At 41.4% G+C, this 10,912-nt stretch overlaps 1 protein-coding gene across 1 annotated transcript in view; it reads right to left on the bottom strand.

Annotated features, from left to right (window-relative positions):
* rars1 (arginyl-tRNA synthetase 1) overlaps positions 1-9,034 on the bottom strand; it is a 45,568-nt gene extending 36,534 nt beyond the window's left edge. Inside the window, exon 1 of the mRNA XM_039774871.1 lies at positions 8,904-9,034. Coding sequence (XP_039630805.1) covers positions 8,904-8,948 — 45 coding nt within the window. The 5' untranslated portion in view covers positions 8,949-9,034. The remainder of the gene's footprint in view (positions 1-8,903) is intronic.
* Between the last annotated feature and the right edge of the window lie 1,878 nt (positions 9,035-10,912).

A 10,912-nucleotide genomic window follows, 5' to 3' on the forward strand; every position in this document is an offset into this window, starting at 1 on the left:
TTGTAATGTGAAGGTAGCCTATAACCTTAATGAGTCGAGGGCACTCGGCGGGGCGCTCCTTTGAAAGCCAGTGGTCTAGTCTGACATACCCAGAGACTCACTCTACCTCGACCCGACAATTATGTCTTCAGTCGTAACGGCAGGTTCTGTGTAGCAATGTAGCGGTGAGGAATATGGAATGTGAGGGTTTTACACATCATAAAGAGAAGAGAAGCTCATCTGCCTGATGTTTCATATTTTATATGCCAGGACAAAATTTAAAAAAAGAGAAAAAAACAGCCACGATTGCGGCTCAACTCACCATAGCTTTCAGCTCTTCACACAGCACTGACTCCATCAGGCAACACATTGTTGGCTTTTATAGAAAGGTACAAGCACGACTGTGTTAGAAGGTCGGCACACAGTTGCAAAATTTGACGATTGTCAGTCATATAAACCGATATGGCCTGGCAACAAGTTCAGCAACTGACATCCCTTCTGACCAGACGCTGAGCAATGTGGCGTCGGCTCGGCACTGGGACCTAACAATCTCAACCCTGCTACGCCACTACCTGCTTCATCAAGGGCAAATCACAAAATTCTGAATTACAATTTTATTTATTTATGTACAAATGAAGCAAACACATAACAACTGCATTAGTTTGTTTACTGCCTCCACAAATATAAAAAATAGCTTCATGCTGATGAACTAGTAGCACTGCTAAGGAATTCTGATGCAATGATTTAGTTTTCTGCATTTTAACTTAATTATGGTGATCATTGTTTCCTTTTTTAACTGTTACTATGGTTCGAGTCAAAAAGACAAAATATACAATCAAGATTGATTTTGCAACTATTGAAAATGGACTAATGACCTATAAACATACAATGATTTAAAAAGTTATGAATCGGTTAAGTGTTAATAATTAGATGCAGAGATAACCCACAGAGAGCAGAATGGGTGGAATGATTGGATGCATTATTTAGAAATAAGGTCCTGGGTTGAGAGCAACAAGAAAATCAACAGAGAAGGCAAAAATCAGGAGAACCTTAGAGCAGGATATTGTCTGACAAATCCCAAATTCTCGTCTACCCCTTATCTGGTATCAAATAGGTGACCGAAAGTTTGGTACACTTCCAGCAAGACATTTCTTTCACTACCTTCAAATTAGAAACTTTGTTAAACAGAACCTGCCCAACTTTCCTCAACTCCTACCTACCTACCTCTATGCCAGAAAAAATATTGATCGGTCTTAAGGACTCAGACAGCATTTCCATAATATATAAAACCATTTTACAGTCCCTCCCTTTCAAAGAACCCAGAGTACAGTGGGAAAAGGAGCTCTCACTCAACTCAGAAAAGGAGTGGAAGGAAGCAATGCAGAGAATTCACTCGAGTTCCATATGTGCAAAGCATACAATTATTCAACTCAAAATTATATATCAAGCACATGCATCTCTCTCGTTTAAATTTTTCCAGGGCAACATCCAGCCTGCGAACGCTGCAATCGAGCTCCAGGCTCATTGGGCCACACATTCGCATCAAATTAACATCATTTTGGACAATAATCTGTGATTGCTTGTCAGACTGCCTTGGTGTCACAATCCCTCCTAATCCACTAACAGCTGTGTTTGGTGGGCTAACAGAGGGGCTTAAAGTGGAGAAGGACAAACAAACTGGAATTGCCTTTACTTCACTATTAGCATGTAGACTTATCTTGCTCAACTGAAAGAATCTTCTCTCTTCTATTTTAAGTCAGTGTAAGGTTATATACTATTTGAAACTGGAAAAAATCTGTACAAAACTTTTTCAAAACCTGGCAGGATCTGATCAATAACATTTTAGAATAAGCATTTAAATTGAGGCAGCAGGTTCTCTCCCGTCTTTTACTCCATTTATCTTTATTCATTTATTAATTTATCTATTTACTTATTTTTACTAGCTTAAAGTCTTACTCTGTTGGCCTAGTTCTCTTTCTCAGGGGTGGGGGTTGATGTGTTTTGAACCTTTTTTTGTAAAACTTGAATTATTTGTATGGAATATTATTTGATTTTAATAAAATCAATAAAAAAAAAAGGTTTGGTACACTTAAGGGAATTCAAAAAGACGTTTGCGGGCCCAAATATGTCTCTAGTCCACACTCACCCTTTTCCAGTCATATTGTCCAACCATTTTGCAGCCCACTTAAAACTCTGGTAGGGGCACTCGTCACATTCAAGAATACATCCAGAAAGGGAAAATTTAGAGTTTGCATTTAACTTACTGTAACAGCCAGATTTGTGGACTGCAGCCCAGGGGTCCCTGAAATGAATCAGGATGTATGAAATAAATATTTGCTGTTTGTTTATCAAACATGTATTTCTGCCAGTAGACTGGCCAATCCAGTTCTCTTTTCCGTTACCTCCGAGATAACTCATTCAGTACCACTCACACACACATATTGTCACCCACCCAAGTTCATATGTCTCCAGTGAACTGCAGATAGTAATGGAGGATGGCTGATGGACACCATTCACAGCACCAGGGGAAAGGAATACGAGCTGTCAGAATGTAAAGCGTGCCAATGAAAAAAAGTGACAGTGACAGTTTTTCAGCAACAGCAGAGACAGCATTCTAGTTCTAGTGATAGTGATAGTGAAGCACTGCATGAAAGGGGAGACTGAAACCAACCATCTTTAACTGTGTGGGGTGCAACAAAAGTCCTGAGCAACTTTCAAAGCTTCTGTTCACTGATCTCCAGGGTGCAAGGCAGACTTATAAGGCACAAAGGATGCCTTACAGCATTTCAGTTTACCCATAAGTGACGCCATATTAGCCATTGCTAACAAACCACAAGGTTTGGAAAGGTCATCTGGCAATGAAGCAATACCAACCGTAACTTGCACAACTTCTCATCTGGCAGTGGCCTCAAAGAACCACATTTGAAGTTTACTGGTAGCAGGACAGAAGAGACTGCAAACTGGTAAACATCTGCAGCTGCTGTTCTTATTTTGTTTCTTACATTTATTATTGTTTTCATTTTTGCTTAGTTTTTCCTTAACAGCCAAAAATACCCGACACTATAAAAATTACTAGGTGCCAGCATAATTTTTTTTTATTATTTTTTCCCCTCCCTCTTTCAATAAATAAAGGATTAAACGTTTATTTTTAGTATTTGACATGGGCCACTGTGTTCAAATGGCAATTATCGTATATACTCGCGTATAAGTCGGGTTTTGAAACCTGAAATATTGATCATAAAAATCAGACCCGACTTGTACGCCCATTCAAAACTTTATTTTTTTACATCTTCTTGCCTACTCCAGTCTCACATCAGTTTCTCAGACACATCAAATGTTGCTGCGGCACAGTTACCAATTTCTTTTGCTACTTCAACGATGTTTAATTTAAAACCAGCTTCATATTTTCTTCTGATTGACCGCTCCATCGTAGATAAGGGATGCTCTTGCGATAAAGGTGCGAGATACAAAAAACACAAAATAGTGCAAACGTTGCTTTGGAATAGTTTGGGTATTACCATAGGCACAATACATAGGAAAAATAAGGCAGTGTGCTCCGTGGTTAGTCTCTAAAGTCGTCGTTGGCATATCATAATCTTATACAATCAACATTATAAAATACCGGAAAATATACAATAAAATCAAACCCTGAGTTATCCGCGGGAGAACTTAAACGCAAGTATATATGGGAAGTACAGCGAGATTCTCTTGAAAGAGGCCCCTAATATTCTGTAATAACTCTCGCTAGGATGTAGCAATCTGAACGAAACAACGTGTTATGTGCTCCTTAGTATATGAAACTTCGAACAAGCTGGGACGTCTCTGCGTCAGAGCGATGAGATAAGTGCCGGACAGCTGTCGCGACGTTTAACCTCCGTTTGCAACTTTTGGGTACATACCACCCCTACTCCTTCACTCCGTCACTAGACTTCTCATAAGGATGGTGGTGTACAGTATTGACCAGCGCGTCTTCATGGTGCGAACCTATTGGCTCACCAATTCGTTTAAGCGATGTCAGAATCAACTGGATGATCATAGGTTAACGGAAGGTTACTTCCTGCAAGATGGAGCAGTGTGTCACATATCGGCAAGGAGCATGGCAGAAATTGAGTTCTGCTCCAGCAACAGGGTAATTTCAAAGGGGCTTTGGCTGTCACGGTCACCGGATCTGTCAGCACCAGACCATCTTCCTTTGGGGCATTATCAAAGGGAAAGTCTATTGGAACAAGTCTCGCATTGTGGAAGATTTGAAAGAACACATCCAACGTGAAACTGCTGCTATACCCTCCCCCAAGACGCTTGATGAAACGTTCATGAACATGGAACAGAAACCACTTCCAGCATCGAATGTAATGCAATCGATTACACATGCGTCAAGGTATATAGCGTATTTTTTGGATCAGATTTCTTCCTCCAAACGGGAGTTACAACAGAATATTCGGGGCTTCTTTCAAGTGAATCGTCCTGTGTAATTCTAACCTCTGCCATTGCCCAGTCTGTCTGCATCTAGGTTAGGATTATTAGTTAGAATTGATTATCCCAGAGGGAAATTTATGGCACCATTACACAGATACAAGAAAATAAACCAAGACACAACAACTGAAAACGAGTGTTATCAGTCTTTTTGTATAATCTTTGGGGGTCAGAGAGCATGGTCTGTCATTGTACAGCACCCTGGGGCAATTTTTCAGGTTAAGGGCCTTGTTCAGGGGACCAATGGAGTAGGAGCCTTCCTGCCAGAGCCACCACTTCACCCTAATATATAATACTAGCCAACCCGCGGCATACCATACGCCGCATAATCGGGCCGATTTTTTAATAATTTTTAAGCACAGGGAGAAAATTAATATTTGAAAAATCTGTAATGTAATAAATCAGCAAGAAAAGCAACATTGCAACAATGCCGGGGACGAACCAACACACAATCGTCAGTGCGGCGCTCAGGCGCGGAGGGTGGAACGGGAGGAGAGGAGAAGGACGTCCACTCGCTCCCTCCATCATGCTAGTCTGCCGATTTCTCGTCCAGTATGCACTGCCCGTTCGTGTGTCCACCTCCAACTCGTCACTCGAGTCGTTGTCATCTTTGCACAGTCCAGATGCACCTGTGACTCACGTAGATTGTTCATTGCTCTGTGCGGTTTTGGCTGCCTTTCTATATATAATCCACCAAGACACCCGACCACGATAGTAGCGAGGTGGGAGGGCGGTGTGTACAAAGTGCAGGAGCATCTAAGAAGACGCATGTTTGTTGCGGATGCAAATTGCTGTATGTAGCGTGTAAAACAGTTTGCTATGGTGCACGCGGTCGTGCGTTGCAACTGAAAACTCGGTTTTTAAAGACTGCTTACTTCATTGTGTATACGACTGTAGGTGAATGAAAAGATGCAACTCTGGAGAGGGCAACATACAATACAGCGTTTTACACGCTGCATACAGCGATTCACATTCGCGACAAATTGTTTTACACGCTGCATACAGCGATTTACATCCGTGACAAACATGCCTCTTCTTAGATAGTCCTGTCGCGTCCACCCTCGTTCTCGAAGCATTCACACCGCCTGGTCATGTGGTGCCTCTGTGTGAACCAGTCAGGCACAGAGAAGGTCAGCTGCCGAGAGAGCGTCTCGACTGTTGCAGGGCCTGCATTAGTGAAGCAGGTGAGACGGTAATGAAACAGAGGCACAGGGCTTATTGGTTTTTAAAGACTGCCTCCTTCATTGGGTTTTAACCAATGCACGGAACGAACCAACACACAATTGTCCGTGCGGTGCTCAGGCGCGGAGGGTGGAACGGGAGGAGAGGAGAAGGATGTCCACTCCGCTCCCTCCGTCATGTTAGTCTGCTGATTTCTCGTTCAGTATGCACTGCCTGCTCGTGTGCCCACCTCCAACTCGTCACTCTCGAGTCGTTGTTGTGTTTGTACAGTCCAGATGCAGCTGTGACTCACGTAGACTTTTCATTGCTCTGTGTGGTTTTGGCTGCCTTTGTATATATAATCAACCAAGACACCCGACCGTAGTGGTAGCGAGGTGGGAGGGGGGTGTGTACAAAGTGCAGGAGCATCCAAGAAGACGCATGTTTGTCGTGGATACAAATTGCTGTATGTAGCGTGTAAAACAGTTTGCTATGGTGCACGCGGTCGTGCGTCGTAACCGAAAACTCGTTTTTTAAAGACTGCTCACTTCATTGTGTTTTAACCTCAGTTGTAAAGGAATGTTTTAAGGATCCCATGGGATACCCCTCGCAAATAGTTTTACACGCTGCATATGGCGATTCACCTCCGAGAAACATGCCTCTATGAACAGTCAACGTGGGTCGGAGCTGCATGTGACCTCTACGACAGACGAATATAAATGACGCCGGTTTTTCTGTGTCGTCGCGTCCGAGTTGGTGGGCGTGGCTCTGCTAGTTGTCGTCGTATCCAATGGTCCTGGAGTTGGTGGGCGTGGCCCTTTCCTGCGTGCGTCATAGGTGTCTCACTTGTCGGCGGCTTAGTGAATCTACGCCCCTTCCGCCGTGCTTTCCATGGTTGCCTTGCCTTACTGAATTATATATATATATATATATATATATATATATATATATATATATATATATATTATATATTGATACAGTGGCCACCATAATGTTTGGGACAAAGGCACATTTTTCCTTGACTTACCCCTCTGCTCCACAGTTTAAATTAAAAATGGCAAACTTTAATTTAAGGGGATTTGCATACATTTCTTTCACCCAAAACTTTTTCTACATGATTCACCCAACCCCCATTTTCAGGGTAACAAAGTTCGGGATACAGCAATGGCAGGCCTGTTAAAGCCATCATATTTAGGACTTTGTTGTCGCATATTCTTTGCACTCAATTACTGCTTGAAGGATCTTCTCTGGTGGCACTCTGCCAAGCCCCTAACGCAGCCATCTTCAGTTCCTGCTTGTTTTGTCCCCTTAAGTTTTCTCCTCAGTATACTGAAGGCCTGCTCAGTTGATTTAAACTGGATGACTGGCTTGTTCATTTAAGAATTGTCCATTTTTTTTAGCTTTGAATAAATCCTGTGTGTTGCCTCAGCAGTATGTTTGGCTTATTATCTTGTTATAGGATGAAGCGCCGTTTGGAGACATTTACTGGAACTTGAGCAGTTCAGATGTTTCTATACACCTCAGAATTCACTGTGCAACTGCTGTCAGCAGTTCCACTATCAGTGAAGAGGAGTGTGCCAGGATGTGTGGCAGCCATACCTATCCAAGCCGTAACACCCCCACCACCATATTTAACAGATGAGGTGGTCTGCTTTAGATCTTGAGCAGTTCCTGTTCATCTCCACACTTCTCCTCTGACCTCAAGACCTTTTTCCAGAGATCTTCGGGCTCTTTTCAGTCCTTCATCACAAACTGTATTCTGGCCATCCTGTTTCTGTGGTTTGCATCTTGCAGTGTGGCCTCGGTATTTCTGTTCCCGACGTCTTCTCTGCTGATTGTCGTCTTTGACATGTCCACATCTGCCCCCTGAAGACAGTTTATGATCTGTCATGCAGGCATTGGGGGCTTATTCTTTACCGTAGAGAGGATTCTTCTGGCATCAGCAATGAGGGTTTTCCTTGGCCTATCAGTCCCTTTGTGATTACTGAGCTATCCAGATGGTTTTTTACTCTTGCTGTTATTCCAGACAGTTGATTTAGGTCACCTTAAGGTGTTACTGATGTCTCTAATGCACTTATTCTTCTTTGCCAGCCTCATAATGGCTTCTTTGAATTTCATTGGCAAAGCTCTTCTTCTCATATTGAACATCAGCAACTGCAGACTCCAAAGGGTAGAAACAAGCTGAGGTATCTGATGAAGCAATGAAGCCCACCTGAGGAATCACAAACACCTGGGACGCCAATCGTCCCAAACATTATAGTACCCTGAAAATGGGGGACCTTGTAGAAAAAGTGTTGCGTGACTGAAATGTCTGCAAATCCCCTTAAATGAAAGTCTGCAATGTGCACTTTGATCACATATGAATGGTTTGATTTGTATTTTAAAATAATGAGAAGAGGGGTAAATCAAGGAAAAATTTGTCTTTATCCTAAGCATTGTGGAGAAATCTGGTTGGAAACAATTGTGAGGTCCAATGCTCCTTTCTGACCACTCAGATCTGCTGATGAATGTTCCTTGCAAATACAATAATAAACATAAAACAAGAGGCTCAAAAACAGGCAAATTTAAATCTAATAATAATAATCACAGTACATAACACTGAACACATTAGGTGCCACAGATGACGTGGCAGATCATTTGCTCAGTTGATTACAGTCTCTCACATACAACAGTTAATCTACAATGTCCTGGCGTTTGGTGATGCACTTTAGACTTTTTTTTCACGAGTACCTCCTAGCTGGTGGAACGAGTCGCTCTCTTCCATTCGGCTAGGTGTTTGTAACCAGCTCGTAGTTTGTTCTGCGCTCTTCACTTGGGACGATCGATTTATAGCCCTTGCCTTGTCACACTTGTTCCCAAACGGTCCCCTGAGAACATGTTGATCTGTTTTGTAAGTCTCTTTGGATAAAAGAGTCTGCTACGCAAATAAACGTAAAATGAGTTTAAAAAATACCAAAACAGCATTTGTTTACACTTTTATTCAATCAACTTACAAATTACATGTTTGAAGTTCAATTAAAAAAAAATCATGAAATCGTGCGCCTATAGAATGTTCGTTATTAGAATTTACAGGAAAGGTCGCTTCGTTTTCTTGTTAGATGCCTAGCAAAAGTTGCCCGTCCTTCAGTGCAATGGCTAAAATGAAAGCACATCCAGACCCGGCAACTGTCAGAAAAGTCCACAGGCGGCGCTCCCTCCCTGCGCATCTAATATCATTTGTGAATGCGTGACATGGTCTGCGACGAACGTTACAAAACACCCCTGCTGATCGTCGATGTTATTTTTCCTACCTGCTCTTGAATGCGCGACGTGTATTCCGCTAGCAAGCCTTCCATTCTCCAAGGGCTATTTAACACACTGCGGTTTCCTCTCACTCTTGTCAGTCGGACGGCTTAAACGCGACACGTGCTTCCCAACTGAGTTCGAAACTTCCGGGTCCGACGTCCTCAACGAAACTACTTCCGGGTTCATAAAAAAAAAAAACACAAACATACGACGCAGCCCAACATAGAGAAGCTGCAGACTGGAACTCGTCTCAAAGTACTTGAAGTGGACCTAATGAACAATCGTCTTTATTTGTGTCTAGCGATTGGCAATTCGCGAACGATTCATTCTTTTTGAATTACTCTTTTCAGTGAATCATACGAATCAATTCAGGGAATGCTAAGGCGCATTTCTCTGTCCTGCGTGATGTCATCGGCGTCTCCCGCTTCGCTGACGCCAGTAGATGTGTAAAACGCACGTGCAAAATAAAAACATAACTTCTATTAATCAGTACAAGTGTTTAAGAACATACTAACGAGAAAGCATCAACCACTGACCAGAATACTTCTGTGTGGACACGGCAATAAAATACACGATCAGCTATTCATGTTCGTCTTCATTTTTGCAGAATGAACATAAGGGAGTCACGTCCCCAGGAAATTTACTTAGCCACCTGCTACAAGACGATAAAAGGAAAGGATTTTAAAAGGATTTTGTTGGGGATACATTTTTTTGTCAAACAATTCACATATTAACTTGAGTTTAATTTGTGGCATAACATTTTCCATTTAGATAGTTAAGTATGGATTGATCCTGAGATTTCTCAATTATTTAACATTGATCTCTGTCGCTTCCTCTAAAAAATCATACAAAAATACAGCTAACGGGAGCAGCCGAAAGAAGAAGATAACATTCCTCTGTTATATATTTCATCAATTATTTTATTTACATAATAATAGCAATATAGCAAGTTGTGCAATTTTTATTTTGAAGAAAATAGTCCTTAAAAAATGTGATAATTCATTCAGTGTGTATGCAATACTGAACATTATTATTTAGATATAGGCCTACGGGCTTTGTTTGAATTTCTAATAATACTTTATTCACAACCAAAAAACAATTTAATAATATAAATACATGGTGAGTCAAAATTATGTTAAAACTAATGCTACTGCTATGTATATACTTAATATACAATTTTTGTGGACAATTTATGTGCCACATATGGTAACATGATGGTGAACAGGTTGAGACATTCCTGTAAATCATCTTGCAAATATGAAGTATGTTTTGTGAATAAATTGTTTCCGCCATTCAGATGTTAACATAATTTTGACTCGCCCTGTAATTATGAGGGATGTTCAAAGTTTCCACACTTTTATATTTTCATTGGAAACGGTGATGGCGGGAGGAGTAGTAATGTGACTAGGAAACTTGCATCGCAAAAGAAGGAGACAATGTAGAAAAATGATGTCATGTGTTTTCGAAATTCTAAATAAATACAGTTAAAAAAAAGTGCAGAAACTTTCTGGATGTCCCTCATAACAACATCTATTAAGGAATACAGCTTATAACATATAATGAAGCACTCAGAATGAGATGTTTCTTCATTGATAGACATTACCCCCCTCACATTGTGGACAGGACCCTCAATCAAGCCAGCAGTAGACCTTCTAACAAGCATTCCAAGAGGATCCCCAACAATGAAACCCACGTCTCGTTTGTCCTCCCATTCCACCAAACACTCCCACGGTTTAGTTATCAAAATGTCACCCTTTTGTAGACTTGATCATTCCACAGGAGCCTTTTTTCTTAACCCTCCCTTGATCTCTTAACTGACCACCTAATCTACACAAATTTCTCAACCGCAGCTCATTTCAAAGAGGAGAGCCATACTCCCCACCAGACACTTGAGGTCTAACAGGAGCCACTGCATCACTTAAAAATGTCACCAACAAAACCATTTTACTGGTCCTTCAGGTGTATTTGATATTAAATACTGGACTTGTCACCTGTCTAAAATCTTACTTATAGG

This window comes from Polypterus senegalus, chromosome 13 (genome assembly GCF_016835505.1).
Source record: "Polypterus senegalus isolate Bchr_013 chromosome 13, ASM1683550v1, whole genome shotgun sequence".
In the NCBI taxonomy this organism is placed as follows: Eukaryota; Metazoa; Chordata; class Cladistia; order Polypteriformes; family Polypteridae; genus Polypterus; species Polypterus senegalus.